At 47.7% G+C, this 20,326-nt stretch overlaps 1 protein-coding gene across 1 annotated transcript; it reads right to left on the reverse strand.

The window, feature by feature from the left end:
- Positions 1 to 25: 25 nt before the first annotated feature.
- ACP7 (acid phosphatase 7, tartrate resistant (putative)) lies at positions 26 to 18,798 on the reverse strand. Its single transcript, XM_075258809.1, has 14 exons — positions 18,693 to 18,798; positions 17,158 to 17,258; positions 15,584 to 15,787; positions 12,016 to 12,198; positions 11,413 to 11,438; positions 10,970 to 11,067; positions 10,482 to 10,544; positions 10,291 to 10,405; positions 9,935 to 10,048; positions 9,512 to 9,569; positions 8,484 to 8,551; positions 7,584 to 7,655; positions 1,654 to 1,791; positions 26 to 987 (listed from the first exon to the last, which is right to left on the reverse strand). Exons 2-14 carry the CDS (start codon positions 17,255 to 17,257, stop codon positions 940 to 942), a joined length of 1,287 nt encoding a protein of 428 aa, XP_075114910.1. The 5' UTR covers position 17,258; positions 18,693 to 18,798; the 3' UTR covers positions 26 to 939.
- Between the last annotated feature and the right edge of the window lie 1,528 nt (positions 18,799 to 20,326).

Consider the following 20,326-nt stretch of genomic DNA (forward strand, 5'->3'; position numbering starts at 1 on the left):
GCGACATCACAAAGTCGGAAAATAGTGGAAATAAATACATTTATTTATTATTTCTTTAATAATGACAATTCTGCACAGTTTTGGGGTGCCGACAGTCAGATCATTTATGACAAAGGACCCCTTTAAGAAAAAAAAATCAAGCTGAATTTGGTTTTACACGGATGGCGCACGTTGTAAGGCCAATGGTCTTCTTACATAAAGCTCCGCACGGGGCTCATTCAATGTTCTGCGCAGCAACGACTTATCCGATCCAACAGAGGTAAAGACAAATGAGATGACATACAAGAAACCGAGTAGTGCAATGGTTAAGGAAGCCATGTTGTAGTCCCACATTATAAAGCAAGTACTACCGTAGCAGCAGGGACGACCCATGGTCTGTACACGATGACGTTATCTCCGATGGGTCTCAGCTCTCAAGAAACAATGTGATTATTTTGCAATCTTATTATTATTATTATTATAACCTAACACCGGCCATGGAGAAGCAGCGCAACGTACAGCAGTGAACCTCTGTCAATGTAGCTGCGTGCACCCCAATGGCGGTCACCCAGACGGGAAGGCACGTGCTAAGCAAAGCATGTAAGATACCATAGAGAGTTATAAGAAGAGAACTACACCTAGATGCTACAATGTAATACAGACTAGACTGTCCATGTGGAGTTACCGCAAGTGTCACCGGACCTGATATAAGGCTATGACATGACATCGGTGATGAATATCCATCATCTGTGAAGAAGTCGTAATACACAACATAAGCAGCTCCATGTGTACAAGTACCTACAGCATATCCATAGTCTTCAGTGTTTTGGGATCACTCAGTGCAGGTTATACATGTATCAAGCAGCAGAATCAAAGGCATCACTCCTGAGATATGTAAGGAAGGCCGTCATTCTGGAATCCAGCAGCCAAGACGTCATCTAGATAAACAGACTCGAGCATTCACCGCTTGTCCTTAACCAGCCAGATCTCATCCACTATCTTCCCATCCTTAAGAAAACACAAGACGCATTTCAGAATCTGTGATTCAACTTCCTTCCTTATAAGAAAAACATTCTCTTACCGTACGGTCTATACAGTCTCTGTGATGGCCTATTTGTATATGGCTACAAATGATATACCCTCTGCGTTATGATGATAGAACCAATGGACCATGTTATGTGTACGGCGGATGTCGGAGGATTTCACAATTTGTCATCCTTTTGTTATCAAAAGATACAGGCCGCCTCTGATAGTGTCTGACAGCAGCCAAGCCAAGGGTGCATGTGTATCAGCGCGTACAAAGCAAATCCCATTCATTTCAGTGGGAGCCAACATATGTGCACTCCCCATTGAAGTGAATGGGCTGCTATTTTCCCTATTGGTTTCAATGTGATACACGCGTATGCCGGCTCCCATTGAAATGAATGGGATCTGCTTTGTACGCATTGATTCTGAACGTGCTTTACGTTCAGAATCAGCTCAGCGTATACTTAGTGTGAATGCACCCTTAAGACTTCTCCGAGCCATTTTTAGCAGCAACATAAAGGAAAACAAGGTGTCATCCAAATGTCACGACCGTCCTCTGACTCTCCAGTATGTGCAATATGTCAGTCATAAGATACAGTCAGAGCTAAAGCCTCGTGCTGCGGTGTATATACAGTCACATGGACTCACCCGGTCATCGGACACCTGCTGGATGTGTATGTGAGTCTTGTTCGCTATGTGGATACGTGTATAGCCGTAATCTGCTATCCTTACTGCGCTCCATTCCCGATGTAGTGGAAAGAAAGGATCCAACCTCTCCCGACATCCCTGGCACAAAAAAATATAAAAATGGACATATATTTATAGGGACTGGAGCAGGGCTGTAAATGGAGGGGGTGAAGAGGGTGTGTGTATACAGGGGCACAGAAACCATAGTAAATCGAGGGGTGCAGAGGGTGTGAGTGTATCAGGGCACAGAAACCATAGTAAATCGAGGGGTGCAGAGGGTGTGAGTGTATCGGGGCACAGAAACCATAGTAAATCGAGGGGGTGCAGAGGGTGTGGGTATACAGGGGCACAGAAACCATAGTAAATTGAGGGGTGCAGAGGGTGTGAGTGTAACGGGGCACAGAAACCATAGTAAATTGAGGGGGTGCAGAGGGTGTGTATATACAGGGGCACAGAAACCATAGTAAATCGAGGGGTGCAGAGGGTGTGAGTGTATCGGGGCACAGAAACCATAGTAAATCGAGGGGTGCAGAGGGTGTGAGTGTATCGGGGCACAGAAACCATAGTAAATCAAGGGGGTGCAGAGGGTGTGGGTATACAGGGGCACAGAAACCATAGTAAATTGAGGGGTGCAGAGGGTGTGAGTGTAACGGGGCACAGAAACCATAGTAAATTGAGGGGGTGCAGAGGGTGTGTATATACAGGGGCACAGAAACCATAGTAAATCGAGGGGTGCAGAGGGTGTGAGTGTATCGGGGCACAGAAACCATAGTAAATCGAGGGGTGCAGAGGGTGTGAGTGTATCGGGGCACAGAAACCATAGTAAATCGAGGGGTGCAGAGGGTGTGAGTGTATCGGGGCACAGAAACCATAGTAAATCGAGGGGGTGCAGAGGGTGTGGGTATACAGGGGCACAGAAACCATAGTAAATTGAGGGGTGCAGAGGGTGTGAGTGTAACGGGGCACAGAAACCATAGTAAATTGAGGGGGTGCAGAGGGTGTGGGTATACAGGGGCACAGAAACCATAGTAAATCGAGGGGTGCAGAGGGTGTGGGTATACAGGGGCACAGAAACCATAGTAAATTGAGGGGTGCAGAGGGTGTGAGTGTAACGGGGCACAGAAACCATAGTAAATTGAGGGGGTGCAGAGGGTGTGTGTATACAGGGGCACAGAAACCATAGTAAATCGAGGGGTGCAGAGGGTGTGAGTGTATCGGGGCACAGAAACCATAGTAAATTGAGGGGGTGCAGAGGGTGTGAGTGTATCGGGGCACAGAAACCATAGTAAATCGAGGGGTGCAGAGGGTGTGAGTGTATCGGGGCACAGAAACCATAGTAAATCGAGGGGTGCAGAGGGTGTGAGTGTATCGGGGCACAGAAACCATAGTAAATCGAGGGGTGCAGAGGGTGTGAGTGTATCGGGGCACAGAAACCATAGTAAATCGAGGGGTGCAGAGGGTGTGAGTGTATCGGGGCACAGAAACCATAGTAAATTGAGGGGGTGCAGAGGGTGTGGGTATACAGGGGCACAGAAACCATAGTAAATTGAGGGGTGCAGAGGGTGTGAGTGTAACGGGGCACAGAAACCATAGTAAATCGAGGGGGTGCAGAGGGTGTGGATATACAGGGGCACAGAAACCATAGTAAATTGAGGGGGTGCAGAGGGTGTGGGTATACAGGGGCACAGAAACCATAGTAAATCGAGGGGTGCAGAGGGTGTGAGTGTAACGGGGCACAGAAACCATAGTAAATTGAGGGGGTGCAGAGGGTGTGAGTGTATCGGGGCACAGAAACCATAGTAAATTGAGGGGGTGCAGAGGGTGTGGGTATACAGGGGCACAGAAACCATAGTAAATTGAGGGGTGCAGAGGGTGTGAGTGTATCGGGGCACAGAAACCATAGTAAATCGAGGGGTGCAGAGGGTGTGAGTGTATCGGGGCACAGAAACCATAGTAAATCGAGGGGTGCAGAGGGTGTGAGTGTATCGGGGCACAGAAACCATAGTAAATCAAGGGGGTGCAGAGGGTGTGGGTATACAGGGGCACAGAAACCATAGTAAATTGAGGGGTGCAGAGGGTGTGAGTGTAACAGGGCACAGAAACCATAGTAAATTGAGGGGGTGCAGAGGGTGTGGGTATACAGGGGCACAGAAACCATAGTAAATCGAGGGGTGCAGAGGGTGTGGGTATACAGGGGCACAGAAACCATAGTAAATTGAGGGGTGCAGAGGGTGTGAGTGTAACGGGGCACAGAAACCATAGTAAATTGAGGGGGTGCAGAGGGTGTGTGTATACAGGGGCACAGAAACCATAGTAAATCGAGGGGTGCAGAGGGTGTGAGTGTATCGGGGCACAGAAACCATAGTAAATCGAGGGGTGCAGAGGGTGTGAGTGTATCGGGGCACAGAAACCATAGTAAATCGAGGGGTGCAGAGGGTGTGAGTGTATCGGGGCACAGAAACCATAGTAAATCGAGGGGTGCAGAGGGTGTGAGTGTATCGGGGCACAGAAACCATAGTAAATCGAGGGGTGCAGAGGGTGTGAGTGTATCGGGGCACAGAAACCATAGTAAATCAAGGGGGTGCAGAGGGTGTGGGTATACAGGGGCACAGAAACCATAGTAAATTGAGGGGTGCAGAGGGTGTGAGTGTAACGGGGCACAGAAACCATAGTAAATTGAGGGGGTGCAGAGGGTGTGGATATACAGGGGCACAGAAACCATAGTAAATTGAGGGGGTGCAGAGGGTGTGGGTATACAGGGGCACAGAAACCATAGTAAATTGAGGGGGTGCAGAGGGTGTGGGTATACAGGGGCACAGAAACCATAGTAAATTGAGGGGGTGCAGAGGGTGTGTGTATACAGGGGCACAGAAACCATAGTAAATCGAGGGGTGCAGAGGGTGTGAGTGTATCGGGGCACAGAAACCATAGTAAATTGAGGGGGTGCAGAGGGTGTGAGTGTATCGGGGCACAGAAACCATAGTAAATTGAGGGGGTGCAGAGGGTGTGTGTATACAGGGGCACAGAAACCATAGTAAATCGAGGGGTGCAGAGGGTGTGAGTGTATCGGGGCACAGAAACCATAGTAAATTGAGGGGTGCAGAGGGTGTGAGTGTATCGGGGCACAGAAACCATAGTAAATCGAGGGGTGCAGAGGGTGTGAGTGTATCGGGGCACAGAAACCATAGTAAATCGAGGGGGTGCAGAGGGTGTGAGTGTAACGGGGCACAGAAACCATAGTAAATCGAGGGGGTGCAGAGGGTGTGAGTGTATCGGGGCACAGAAACCATAGTAAATTGAGGGGGTGCAGAGGGTGTGGGTATACAGGGGCACAGAAACCATAGTAAATTGAGGGGGTGCAGAGGGTGTGGGTATACAGGGGCACAGAAACCATAGTAAATCGAGGGGTGCAGAGGGTGTGAGTGTAACGGGGCACAGAAACCATAGTAAATCGAGGGGGTGCAGAGGGTGTGAGTGTATCGGGGCACAGAAACCATAGTAAATTGAGGGGGTGCAGAGGGTGTGGGTATACAGGGGCACAGAAACCATAGTAAATTGAGGGGTGCAGAGGGTGTGAGTGTAACGGGGCACAGAAACCATAGTAAATTGAGGGGGTGCAGAGGGTGTGTGTATACAGGGGCACAGAAACCATAGTAAATCGAGGGGTGCAGAGGGTGTGAGTGTATCGGGGCACAGAAACCATAGTAAATCGAGGGGTGCAGAGGGTGTGAGTGTATCGGGGCACAGAAACCATAGTAAATCGAGGGGGTGCAGAGGGTGTGGGTATACAGGGGCACAGAAACCATAGTAAATTGAGGGGGTGCAGAGGGTGTGGGTATACAGGGGCACAGAAACCATAGTAAATTGAGGGGGTGCAGAGGGTGTGAGTGTAACGGGGCACAGAAACCATAGTAAATTGAGGGGGTGCAGAGGGTGTGAGTGTATCGGGGCACAGAAACCATAGTAAATCGAGGGGGTGCAGAGGGTGTGGGTATACAGGGGCACAGAAACCATAGTAAATCGAGGGGTGCAGAGGGTGTGAGTGTAACGGGGCACAGAAACCATAGTAAATTGAGGGGGTGCAGAGGGTGTGAGTGTATCGGGGCACAGAAACCATAGTAAATCGAGGGGGTGCAGAGGGTGTGGGTATACAGGGGCACAGAAACCATAGTAAATCGAGGGGTGCAGAGGGTGTGGGTATACAGGGGCACAGAAACCATAGTAAATTGAGGGGGTGCAGAGGGTGTGAGTGTAACGGGGCACAGAAACCATAGTAAATCGAGGGGGTGCAGAGGGTGTGGGTATACAGGGGCACAGAAACCATAGTAAATTGAGGGGGTGCAGAGGGTGTGAGTGTATCGGGGCACAGAAACCATAGTAAATCGAGGGGGTGCAGAGGGTGTGGGTATACAGGGGCACAGAAACCATAGTAAATTGAGGGGGTGCAGAGGGTGTGAGTGTATCGGGGCACAGAAACCATAGTAAATTGAGGGGTGCAGAGGGTGTGAGTGTATCGGGGCACAGAAACCATAGTAAATCGAGGGGGTGCAGAGGGTGTGAGTGTATCGGGGCACAGAAACCATAGTAAATTGAGGGGGTGCAGAGGGTGTGGGTATACAGGGGCACAGAAACCATAGTAAATTGAGGGGTGCAGAGGGTGTGGGTATACAGGGGCACAGAAACCATAGTAAATTGAGGGGTGCAGAGGGTGTGAGTGTAACGGGGCACAGAAACCATAGTAAATTGAGGGGGTGCAGAGGGTGTGGGTATACAGGGGCACAGAAACCATAGTAAATTGAGGGGGTGCAGAGGGTGTGGGTATACAGGGGCACAGAAACCATAGTAAATTGAGGGGGTGCAGAGGGTGTGGGTATACAGGGGCACAGAAACCATAGTAAATTGAGGGGGTGCAGAGGGTGTGGGTATACAGGGGCACAGAAACCATAGTAAATTGAGGGGGTGCAGAGGGTGTGGGTATACAGGGGCACAGAAACCATAGTAACCCAAGGGTGGAACCCAAGGGTGCGTCATATATAAAGTAAGTGATGAGCACTCCCCGGGGGAACCCCTTTAAATGATACAACTGTACACCACTAGGGGGAGTACACTGCATATGATTCATTTAATAGTAATATACAATATACTAATAGTATTCTATAATATGCACCAGAGCTCCTCCTAGTGTTGACTGTAAACAGCTATAAGGTAGAACAGAGAGTCTCTCAGCATGGCTTGAACTGTCCTAAGGGGATATTGTCACTCCTTAGGGAGACACCACCATGTAAGTGTGTGGAGTCTTATTAATCCATAGACGCTCCACTGAGAGATTATGGGAAGAATATGCAAATCTGTCTTCCATGATGTAAATAGGAAGACAGTGCCTCAGTCATGCAGCCCACTAGGGGGCGCTCCCTTTAACATCATGCCCGACCTTCCCAGAGGCCTTTGCTGCAATGACATGGGATTAAGTCAGTCTTCTCTACGCCGGGCTGAAGAGATCCAAATAGATCGAAACAGCTGTCCTCGGCTGAGAGACTGTACTTGGTAAAATCCCACATCATTGCAGCAAAAACTTTTGGGAAGGTCGGGTATGATATTAAAGGGAGCGCCCCCTAGTGGGCTGCATGACTGAGGCTCTGTCTTTCTATTTACATCATGGGAGACAGATTTGCATATTCTTCCCTTGAACTGTCCTAGTCTTACACATCTGACTGGCCGCCATGTAATATTATATACTTGTCGCTCTGACACCGAGCTCCAGACCCTCAGCAGTATCAGAGACTTAAAGAATGTGACCCCATTCCCCGCACCCCTGGATTTTGTGGTATAACCCCTATAACAATACTATTGGTAGACTCCCATACCCGTCCTCACCCCAGCACGTGACTTACCGCAGATCCTGTAGTTATGTGAACAGGAGCCGCTGGATTTGTATACGGGGCCTGGGGGGATCCTTTATAAACCTGCAACGAGCGGAGGTCGGGATAAGGAATCTTTACACAGCTGAACAAACAGCACCGGCTCTTGGTAGTCATTACCGTCTGATGGGGTCTAACAAGGGTCAGCTCTACAAACACCAACTCAGAAAAGATTTCTCATGTACTAAAGTGGTGACGATGTGACAGTACAAAGAGTCCTGATAATGCAACACTCGGGGGGGAGACACAAATATCGGGGGTCCGTACAGGCTCAGCGGCGATTACCTTCTAATCTCAAGATAAATACGATCTATGTTCCTGAGCTGACGTCACCGAAACTGGTGGTGATGTCATCACAGCTTATCAATGTATATGATCTGACGTCACTTGTGATGTCATCACAGCTTATCAGACTCTTATGATATCACTGTCTATGATCTGATGTCACTTGTGATGTCATCACAGCTTATCTGTCAGACATCACCAGTGTCACAACCCACACATGTCCGCCCTTGGTGGCCTCTATATGGCTTACTTTATGATACCTGATGGTAAGTAGCGACCTCACCACTCCGACTACCTCATATCTGGCATCGCACCAAGCGACTGAATCTGAGGCCGGCGTGTTCCTGCTGGGCCTTATCACCAGCTGCACTGAGCCTGAGAAATCGCCGCCATTATCTGCGCCATTATCTGCACTTGCTGATATTGACTCTGCGTGTGTATATAGGAACAAGATCAACTAAACAGTTCACCCTGGTCAGTCACATGTCCTGCGTGTTCTCGTCCGCCATGACTACACCTCCGGGTCTCCTGGGCGCCATCTTGCAGTGCCTTGTATCCCTGAATACACCAGGATGTGCGGTTACTCACCGTGTTGTTGTATACCGGCCACATCCGCTCGTAGGAATGCTCATGTGCCCAGATCTCCAGGTCTACCCCTATAACACATGTAGGTAAATCAGTATATAACGGGATTAGCGAGTTATTTCATAGATTTAGTCTTATTTTTGCATGAGCTGGACACGGATAACAACATATGATAACACCTAGAAGGCATTGCCATTGTATTACTTAAAATACTGAAATATTTTCTGATTGCAGATTTTTTTATTTTATTTTTTGTCTATGCTTATGGAGTCGGCCATCTTGCCTGAGCTTTTTCTCTGCTCTGTTATCAGATTTAGTGATCTGCTTTACGTAGACATCAATAGTCAGGAGTCTGTGGATGAGAATTCTGGAGATGGAGATGGAGGAGATGGAAGTGTTATCTTCTATTGTGATATAAATGAGGCGGCTGCACAAAGAAAACCCAGACAGAATTGGCAAGTGTAAGCCTATTATTAGGCTTAATAGCCAGAGTGAATATTGCCAAAATTACTAGGATTAAGCCTTAGTATAGGCCATATATACCTAATTAGTGGTGGGCTGACAGACGCCCCTGTACTATATCCCATCCCATACACCAGGGGTGGGGAACCTTCGGCTCTCCAGCTGCTGTGAAACTACAACATCATTCAAGATGCATGCTGGGAGTTGTAGTCTTGCAACAGCTGGAGAACCGTACGTTCCCTACCCCTGCCATACACTATACAGGGCCAGAAGCTGAAAGCTCTATCCCCTGTATAGCATCCGAGCACCTACACTGCAGCATGCCTCCCAATGACTACAATGAGTGCTGAGCTGCAGTGATGGCCATAGTCTCAGGATGGGCCATAAAAAGCCCCAAACAACCCCTTTAAATGTTCTCATCAGCATAGCCGCAGCAATCAGCTGATCGTACTAGGGGAAGATCAAGCTGACTACGCATTCCCCCCACAGCGGCCACTATAGGAGAAATGCAGTACTGCACGGTGAGAATTCATTGCCTCATTCTATTCAGAATTACTGTATTACTATACCATATTTATAGAACAAGTCCTCTAAGGGATACTGTCCGCCAGGTAGTCCAGTTCTTGTCTGCAAAAAGTAGGGAGTAATACGTTAGCAAATAAATTAAAGGGATCCATGGGAGACATCAATCATTTTCATCATCAAAGAAGATCTGGAGGAGAAGAACAAATGATCAAAAAGAGAGGGTCATACCCAGCACAATGCAGTGGTCTGGTGAAGAATTGGGTGGGAAACGTATGACAATGGAGGACTGAAGGGGAGGAACCAAGAGCGAGGAGAGGTGAATATTAATTAATATTGGCCATTACCTATTAGAATAAACCAACAGGTAATGGCCAATTAAAAAAAAAAAATTGCTGGTCTGTATGTGCTCAATAAATGGCCCCCCAATCTCTGGTCCGGTGTGCGACCTGCGTATAGGACGTCCTTACCGTGCTGTTGCGTTTAACACAATCATCCCTGTCGAAGTTAGTGCAGTACATGGGACGGTGAGCCATGGTGATGATCCACGGCCGCTCAGTACGACTCGCCCGGCTTGTGGCCTCCTGTAGAAGAGAAATAAGAATAGTGGCCATAAATGGTACGAGCTGCAATACCACACATGGCCACTAAACAATGTATGGCGCTGTGCCTCTGACCGAGAGTGCAGAGACCCCCTCGATCAGCCGATCAATAGGATGGCCATCGATCTGATATCAATGGCCTACGCCAAGGATAAACCATTAACCTGGAAACGCTCTCAAAGATCATATTAACTATTAAAGGACAAAAAAACCTAAGCTCTGACCTGAAGATCTTTCTGCAGCCATTCATATTGCTTTGCCACCAGCTCTTGGCCGTACTTCAGGTAGAAATACACCTCGGTGGAGAAAGAGATGATGTGAGCAGGTCCGAGGTCCCAGCTGGTAACACAACCACACATGAATATTTAATGCCCCTCCATGTATTTCTGCTGTGGCACAACAATTGTCAGCTCACCTGTACCACAGGCCTTCGGTATCTCCTGGCATGGAAAACCGGTTTCGGTAATTGGAGAAGTTGCTAAAACGCAGAAGAGGAGACAGGAGATGTAATAATGGAGTAATGCTTCCGAAAACGGACCACAGATGTCGCTTTAGAGCATTAGGATCTCCAAGTGCCTGTATGGCCATTCTGTCTCCCTACAGCCACCACTTGAGGGCGCTATATAATCATAAAACAGTATGCAATAAGCTCCGGAGCTCCCTCTAGTGGTGACTCAGAACGATATCATTTACCTCTATGTCTATGCAGGGGATAGATCTGACCCTGATGAAAATATATTAAGGAATGAATCAGCGAAGACCTGAACAAGAAAGTGTTAACACGTGGGCAGAAGAAATCACCAGTATCATTACTGGCATATGGTAAATGGGGGCCCCAAGACAGATTTAGCGTCAGGGCCCCAGAGCTTCACGTTCCACCTCTGGTAATGTGTTACAACTCACTATGCTTCTTCGTGGTTTCCGGGACACGTCATGTAGGGGACATACGCCGCCACGGACTCGATCTGACGCATGAACTCATCGCCCACTTGGGCGTCATCCTAGAAAGAAGAGAAGACGAGGCTGAAGTCTGTCTATATCTAATATTTCCCGCAGCAGAGGGTTTGCTACAATTGTATCCTGACAACCCCTGTAAGGTATCAGCAGCCCGCTTCTACCTCTTGTCCTGATAGTTTGCTACAATGTATCAGTATAGGCAATATGTATCACCCTGGAGTCTATACAAATTATCTATGGGGCTGAGGTGCAACACCGGACACAACCTAGAGGGGACGTACGTTTCCCAATCTTATACAACCTTTCGTATCATATTGAGTTTGCATCTGTCTTTAGGGCTGGAGCTAATAATGAGTCCGAAGTGTTAGCAGGACATAAGGGTCATTTACCTCATCCATATCATAGGCAAAGTCACCTGCAAAACATAGACAAAAAGACAACTAAGTGCTAGAAACTGAGCGTCGCCCCTACCCATGTCCTTCATAGTCTACGGCAGGGGTCAGCAACCTTCGGCGGTCTAGCTGTGGTGCAACTACAACTCCCAGCATGCTCCATTCACTTTCATGGGAGTTCCAAGACCAGCAGAGTGAGTATGCATGCTGGGAGTTGTACCGGCTGTATTATACAGTATGAGGCTAGGGTCACACCTGCACTGGGCAATCCCCGGCGGACCCAAACAATGCAGAGCCCGTCTGCTAAAGCAGCGGTTACCCATGGCCCCCCGCGGACCCCATAGACTGTAAGATATTTGTGCAATTGCATTTCTCTTGCCAGCCTTACTGTAATGTCATGCACAGAATACAATATCATTGCAGAACAGACGCCGGCTCCTCCGCTGCCACCTCCAGCTTGTTTGCTGCTACAGAGAAGCCATAGGAATTCTGACAACTCTACAGGTGCCCTATGGATCTCTGACAACACAACGGCCAGGAGGGACTGGTTACGGAGAACACTCATCATATCTGAATCCCAGAGAACATCGCAGGACTTACCAACATGGAGTATAGCATCATACATTTCCATCTGCGTTTCCTTCTGGAGCCGCGATAAGGACTGAGCATTTTCGTTTCCCATATCCCCATAGACGGCCAAGCGTGGCCCCCATGACGAGCCAACCTGCAGTGCCCGGAAGAAGAACTGAGGGCTCCAGCCGAGAGAACTGCCGCAGTGATAAACTGAGGGACAAGAATGGTGAGCGTGAGAGGGGCGCGTGCAATTGTACGTAAGCTGGGCTCTGATATCTAATGGTGTCCGGGGTAGTCTAAAATCCATCTGCTGTCCTATTAGAGGCTCAGGCTGCTGCTCCGGCCCGCCACTATCCTTTATACTGCAGCTCTGCTTTTTCAGATAGGCTGCTGGGTATAAGCACAAGCCCACCCAAAGCGGAACAGAAAGTCAGTGTATGGAGTAAAATCTGCCAGTGATTATAATCCACAAATCACCAATGGGAATAAGAAGGTTATGAGAGGGTTGTCAGAGGTTTACTGAGATAAATGGGCCTCTATAAGGGGATGTGTCCTGGAGAGTCACTTTAATTCTCGCTTGGATAGATGAGCACTCCGTAGTCGGGTGATGGATATATGGCATGGTATACAGCGTATGGTAGTTGTATATATAGCACACGTATGACCTTCACATGTTTCTAGGCTGTAAACTACACCCATGGATGACTCCAATATGGACACTGTGAAATACAGAAGCTTTATATGATGGTGGAGATGACTTTATTGTGACAGATACCAGTTATATTATACTGGTTACTTCACATGGCGGAACCAAACTCCTACCCGTCCAGCAAAATCCTCATGCTCATGTGTCACAGGTGTACACTCACCGGCCACTTTATTAGGTACACCTGTCCAACTGCTCGTTAACACTTAATTTCTAATCAGCCAATCACATTGCGGCAACTCAGTGCATTTAGGCATGTAGACATGGTCAAGACAATCTCCTGCAGTTCAAACCGAGCATCAGTATGGGGAAGAAAGGTGATTTGAGTGCCTTTGAACGTGGCATGGTTGTTGGTGCCAGAAGGGCTGGTCTGAGTATTTCAGAAACTGCTGATCTACTGGGATTTTCACGCACAACCATCTCTAGGGTTTACAGAGAATGGTCCGAAAAAGAAAAAACATCCAGTGAGCGGCAGTTCTGTGGGCAGAAATGCGTTGTTGATGCCAGAGGTCAGAGGAGAATGGCCAGATCGGTTCGAGCTGATAGAAAGGCAACAGTGACTCAAATAGCCACCCGTTACAGCCAAGGTAGCCAGAAGAGCATCTCTGAACGCCGCACAGTACGTCCAACTTTGAGGCTACAGATGGGCTACAGCAGCAGAAGACCACACCGGGTGCCACTCCTTTCAGCTAAGAACAGGAAACTGAGGCTACAATTTGCACAAGCTCATCGAAATTGGACAATTGAAGATTGGAAAAACGTTGCCTGGTCTGATGAGTCTCGATGTCTGCTGCGACATTCGGATGGTAGGGTCAGAATTTGGCGTCAACAACATGAAAGCATGGATCCATCCTGCCTTGTATCGGTAACGGTTCAGGCTGGTGGTGGTGGTGTCATGGTGTGGGGAATATTTTCTTGGCACTCTTTGGGCCCCTTGGTACCAATTGAGCATCGTTGCAACGCCAAAGCCTACCTGAGTATTGTTGCTGACCATGTCCATCCCTTTATGACCACAATGTCCCCAACATCTGATGGCTACTTTCAGCAGGATAATGCAATGCCATGTCATAAAGCTGGAATCATCTCAGACTGGTTTCTTGAACATGACAATGAGTTCACTGTACTCCAATGGCCTCCACAGTCACCAGATCTCAATCCAATAGAGGAGCATCTTTGGGATGTGGTGGAACGGGAGATTCGCATCATGGATGTGCAGCCGACAAATCTGCGACTGCAACTGTGTGATGCCATCATGTCAATATGGACCAAAATCTCTGAGGAATGCTTCCAGCACCTTGTTGTATCTATGCCACGAAGAATTGAGGCAGTTCTGAAGGCAAAAGGGGGTCCAACCCGTTACTAGCACGGTGTACCTAATAAAGTGGCCGGTGAGTGTAGACTTTGGTTGCATTATAGCGCCACCTTCAGCATAAGTAATGTCAGTGAATCTTGTCGTGACTTTGGCAAATTACCTCTAACACTCAAATGGATGAGCCAGCTCTGCTAAGAGAGACCTTTTATTACTCAAGTGGATAACCCGGGTATGGCAAAGTGGGACCTGTCGTACTAAAATGGATGGGCTGGGTCCATCAAAGTGGGAGCAGATAACACTGAAATGGATGGACCAAGCTTTCCAGATCTGATAATATTTAAGTGGATGTGACAGGTCAGCCAGATTGGGACTTGCTAATAGTGAAATAGATGGACTGGCCCCAACAGAAGGGGACTTGCTAATGCTCAAATGGATGGACCTGGTCTGCCAAGGTGGGACCTGCTAATACTTCAATGGATGGACCTGGTCTGCCAAGATGGGACCTACTAATACTTCAATGGATGGACCTGGTCTGCCAAGATGGGACCTACTAATACTTCAATGGATGGACCTGGTCTGCCAAGGTGGGACCTGCTAATACCTCAATGGATGGACTTGGTCTGCCAAGGTGGCACCTACTAATACTTCAATGGCTGGACCTGGTCTGCCAAGATGGGACCTACTAATACTCAAATGGATGGACCTCATCTGCCAAGATGGGACCTACTAATACTTCAATGGATGGACCTGGTCTGCAAAGACAAGACCTGCTAATACCTCAATGGATGGACCTGGTCTGCCAAGATGGGACCTACTAATACTTCAATGGATGGACCTGGTCTGCTAAGGTGTGACTTGTTAATATGCAAATGGTGGACCTGTTCTGTCAAGATGGGACCTACTAATACTTCAATGGATGGACCTGGTCTGCAAAGACAAGACCTGCTAATACTCAAATGGATGTTCCCCATAGTGGGCCATTCTAGTATTCCAAAAAATTGTGAGTGAGCTCCGCTGAGACCCCTATAGATTGGTTGGTAGAAGTAACTAGGTAGCAGAAAGTCCATAAGACATATAAGTGGTGTATGTAGAGCACTAGAGTCACAATTTCCCGGTGCCGGGCACTCATGTCCCATACCAACGTGCCAAACACAGAAGGGCTGGTGGTGACCAAACGTCTAAGGTGAATGACCAAACAACAGATGTGACTACTGACGTTGAAGGACTTGTAGGTCAAAGCCATAATGAACCTACAATGTGCCTGAGACTTGTAATATCTAAGATTGCCTTGAATTAAAAAAAAATCCTGTACACTTGGAGATCCCGCTATGACTAACATCTGGCTGAGGAGATTCTGCACAATAAAAAATTCTGCCAGACCAAGCTTAGAGCAAAAATGAATACCATAAAAAGATTACAGATTAGGAGAGGCGAGGAGGAAGCGCGGGGAGAACAGCTTGTCTTGCTCAGTTTAAGCCTCAAACACTAAAGTCTATAATCCCGAGTGCAGATGTTGCAGAGCTGAATACGCGTCTTCAGTAGATGACTAGGTAGTAGGTTTTGGCCACTTGTCTTACCATATTTCTGGCCAGGATTCAGGTTCTCCAGAGTCACCCGATGGATGAACATCTTTCTTTGTTTTGGTCCTCCATCCACAAAGAGGTTGGCATTGCCATAAGCAGTGAGGTTGTAGGAAGGGCGGCCCGGCAGAGGGCTGTACTCTACCACAGACGGGGTCCAGGTGAAGGTGGTCCATGTCACCGTCATAGTTGCTGGGTGACCTGATTGAAAGATACATGAAATAAAACTGACATATACCTTTTGCTAAACCCTACTCCTCTGTTCGGGATCCTGGACAGTGAATATAAAGAGAGTCTCTCGCTCAGGAGGACCCGACCCATCCCGACCTTCCGTACACAGACAGCCCATTGATTTGGTCACTGTGTAATGCATCATTTCCCCACTGGTGGTGCTGCAGGGAAACTGCACACTTACTGCCGGCCTGATCAAGGGGTCGTGGTCATTGTGCGAGTAGTGTGACCTCTTCACTGTATAAAAAAAAGATGGCGTGAGATGTAGAAAATGAAGGGATCACAAGAGACACGATCCCTTTAAAGGGATCCTATCATTAAAACTGAATTTTTTCTGCCTACCACGTAGGGATAGCCTTAAGAAAGACTATCCTTCTCCTACCTTTAGATGTCTTCTCCGCACCCCCATTCGGTATATAATCCAGGTTTTTGTCGGTATGCAAATGAGTTATCTCACAGCACTGGGGGCGGTCCCCAGCGCTCAAACAGCACTGGGGGCGTCTCCAATGCTGCAAGAGAACTCTCCAGCGACGCCTCCATCTTCTTCAGGAACGAGTCTTCTTCCAGTAGTGGCTTCAAACTTGTAGGCCTCAGGCCTAGGGCAAAGCCAACTGTGCATGCCCGTCAGCCACAAGAAAATGGCCGCTTACACAGTATTGTAAGCGCCATTTTCTTGTGGCCGGCGGGCATGCGCAGTCAGCTGCCTGGTCTAGAAGTTTGAAGCCACCGCCAGAAGAAGATGCGAAGAAGACCCATTCCTGAAGAAGATGGAGGCGCCGCTGGAGAGTTCTCTCACAGCATTGGGGATGCCCAGTGCTGTTTGTCGCTGGGGACTGCCCCCAGTGCTGTGAGAGAACTCATTTGCATACCAACAAAAACTGGATTATATACCGAACGGCGGCGCGGAGAAGTCATCTAAAGGTAGGAGAAGGATAGCCTTTTTTAAGGCTATACCTACGTGGTAGGCAGAAAAAATTCAGTTTTAATGATGGGATCCCTTTAAACAGCTGATCATAGGGGTCCCTGGTGTTGGGTCCCCATTGATCTCTGCTGAGGATGGGTCATCAATAAAAAAGAACTTGGCGCCTGCCAGTCTTGATCTCCCTCGTAGCAGAGTAAGAAGCCCCCCATGTACCAGACCCCCAAATCTAAGCAAGTCAGGAGCCTGTATATAGTGTGTGTCAGGGTCACACCCCTCCGCCGCAGCCTGATGGGGTTTAGCATGCACCAAATTTGCAACTTTTCCCATACATTTTATGGTAGAAGTGGATGTTAAATGAACAATACTCCCCCCCCCCCATCTAGAATGCAGCACTGTTCATTATGTGGGTGCCACTTACCTGTATATGAGAGGTGCACCTGCTCGGGTTGGTACCAGCTGACGCTGACACCGCTCGCAGACACGATGAGCACACACAGGGGTAGAACAGACGTCCACATCCTGCCAGATAGATAATATATAGCATTATAGTACGAGTATACAACGTATAGGACTCTAGGCAGTGTCCCTCTAAACTGGAAAGAGTTAAAACCTACACCTACACATGATAACAGCGCACCTAATAGCAGATAGAGCCGTAATTATAGGTCACGGATACCCCGATGACTCCATCACATTGCCATATAGTGCCTATAGGGTGTCCACTATAATAGGACTATAGGAACACATCGGGTGACATGCCATGCATAGATGCCTATGGGATTGTGGGAGGACGAGTCCAGGAAAATCAATAATAAAAGTGGGGAAAGTGCCAGACATGGAATAGTTAATGTTAAAGCTGTATACACGTAATATACGTCTGGGGGGGGGGGGGGGATGGTGAGTATTGCTCTGTAAGCAAAGTCAACCATACATGTTCACTTATATAGGGAACCCCCACCAGTCAGCAATGTATTCTCTATACTATGGATACATATTGGTTGTGGCATATTCCACTGCAGATAAGGGGGTGCCAGATATTTTGGTGCCACTCTTCTCCCTTTTTCTGACATGTCTAAAATTTGTATTCCCCATAAAATATCCCATAAAGTTCAGTTGACACGCTGCAAACAATCCACTACCAAAATTCAGGCGCCTATCTGCCTGGTCAACCTAGCCTAAGACTCTACATCATGGCGTTCCTCTGTTATTCCTCCAGTAAATGTATGAATTCACAATTGTGTGTTATCATTGCCCCCTACACCGTCTCCCCCACCCCATCAGTCTGTATGGAAACACCTCCACCAGTCAACGTCTTCAGAATTTTGTAGGAGGAGTAACAGAGGAACGTCACAGAATTCAAGAAAAATATTCTCCAGAATTGTTCTCTTACGGGGAATACAAGTAGTTACTAAAACAGATATGTCAGGAGGGGCGATGGGTCCTTCTAGAACGTCTCTGCTGTCCGCCCCTTGTCCGGGGATAGTCTGCTGTGTATGGGGACACACTGGACTGCTGACAAATATCTGAGCTGTATCTAAGCCAAGTGCAGCGTCCCCGTTACTTCCATTTCCATTTGCACCTGTTGCTTTCTTTGGGTTCTAGAAGGAAACCATGACACAGACAACCGAAAACAGACAGACATAGATGGGGAAACAAGTTCCCGGCATTGTGTTACAATCAGGTGCAACCACATGAAAGGGAACCTACGCCAGCTATATGTGAATGCCCCATGAGGATCATCTACAGAATTCCCCGTATATGTTGAGGTCCACCACTACTAGGGTCACATTGGCCGCAGGGCTTCCGGTACGTGCGCCTGACACTAATAATCTAATGTTATTGGAACACGACTGTCCTTCAGTGCAGATATAACCTATAGACCAGTGTAGGAGCGGTATATAAGAGGTTAATTCTATATACAGACACCTGATATAAGGAGAACCTACAACCTACCTGAGGAATCCTTCTATACGTCTTCTATTAGCTGGGGTATAGGTCAGTAAACACACAAGTAAATCTGCTGGAGATGAGTCTTTGAGAAGCCGGAAACAAAACAAAAGGGTTGTCTTACAAGGAACATCCTGAACGAAACACGACCGCCCTCTAGTGTGCAAAGCTAGCAAGTCACGAAGAACCGACCGTACAGGCTAGGACAGGTAGTAGTAATTGTAATAGAAGATAACCCGACCACAACACTCATGGCTGGTTATCAGGAGGACACTACATGTATGAGAAGATAACCCGACCACAATAAGGACATCATGGCTGGGTATCAGGAGGACACTGCATGTATGAGAAGATAACCCGACCACAATAAGGACATCATGGCTGGTTATCAGGAGGGGACACTACATGTATGAGAAGATAACCTGACCACAATAAGGACATCATGGCTGGTTATCAGGAGGGGACACTACATGTATGAGAAGATAACCCGACCACAATAAGGACATCATGGCTGGTTATCAGGAGGACACTACATGTATGAGAAGATAACCTGACCACAATAAGGACATCATGGCTGGTTATCAGGAGGACACTACATGTATGAGAAGGTAACCTGACCACAATAAGGACATCATGGCTGGTTATCAGGAGGACACTACATGTATGAGAAGATAACCTGACCACAATAAGGACATCATGGCTGGTTATCAGGAGGACACTACATGTATGAGAAGATAACCTGACCACAATAAGGACATCATGGCTGGTTATCAGGAGGACACTACATGTATGAGAAGATAACCTGACCACAATAAGGACATCATGGCTGGTTATCAGGAGGACACTACATGTATGAGAAGATAACCTGACCACAATAAGGACATCATGGCTGGTTATCAGGAGAGGACACTACATGCATGAGAAGATAACCTGACCACAATAAGGACATCATGGCTGGTTATCAGGAGGACACTACATGTATGAGAAGATAACCTGACCACAATAAGGACATCATGGCTGGTTATCAGGAGGACACTACATGTATGAGAAGATAACCCGACCACAATAAGGACATCATGGCTGGTTATCAGGAGGGGACACTACATGTATGAGAAGATAACCCGACCACAATAAGGACATCATGGCTGGTTATCAGGAGGACACTACATGTATGAGAAGATAACCTGACCACAATAAGGACATCATGGCTGGTTATCAGGAGGGGACACTACATGTATGAGAAGATAACCCGACCACAATAAGGACATCATGGCTGGTTATCAGGAGGACACTACATGTATGAGAAGATAACCCGACCACAATAAGGACATCATGGCTGGTTATCAGGAGGGGACACTACATGTATGAGAAGATAACCTGACCACAATAAGGACATCATGGCTGGTTATCAGGAGGGGACACTACATGTATGAGAAGATAACCCGACCACAATAAGGACATCATGGCTGGTTATCAGGAGGACACTACATGTATGAGAAGATAACCCGACCACAATAAGGACATCATGGCTGGTTATCAGGAGGGGACACTACATGTATGAGAAGATAACCTGACCACAATAAGGACATCATGGCTGGTTATCAGGAGGACACTACATGTATGAGAAGATAACCTGACCA

This window comes from Leptodactylus fuscus, chromosome 11 (genome assembly GCF_031893055.1).
Source record: "Leptodactylus fuscus isolate aLepFus1 chromosome 11, aLepFus1.hap2, whole genome shotgun sequence".
In the NCBI taxonomy this organism is placed as follows: domain Eukaryota; kingdom Metazoa; phylum Chordata; class Amphibia; order Anura; family Leptodactylidae; genus Leptodactylus; species Leptodactylus fuscus.

What these genes read in the sequence shown, in the direction of transcription:
- ACP7 (XM_075258809.1), bottom strand. Translation starts at nt 17,257, where the DNA reads ATGTGGACGTCTGTTCTACCCCTGTGTGTGCTCATCGTGTCTGCGAGC. An exon ending in GTGTTAAACGCAACAGCACG is followed by an intron (nt 9,570 to 9,934) that starts GTAAGGACGTCC and finishes TACTTTTTGCAG; the next exon opens with ACAAGAACTGGACTACCTGG. An exon ending in ACATAACTACAGGATCTGCG is followed by an intron (nt 1,792 to 7,583) that starts GTAAGTCACGTG and finishes TTTTTGTGCCAG; the next exon opens with GGATGTCGGGAGAGGTTGGA.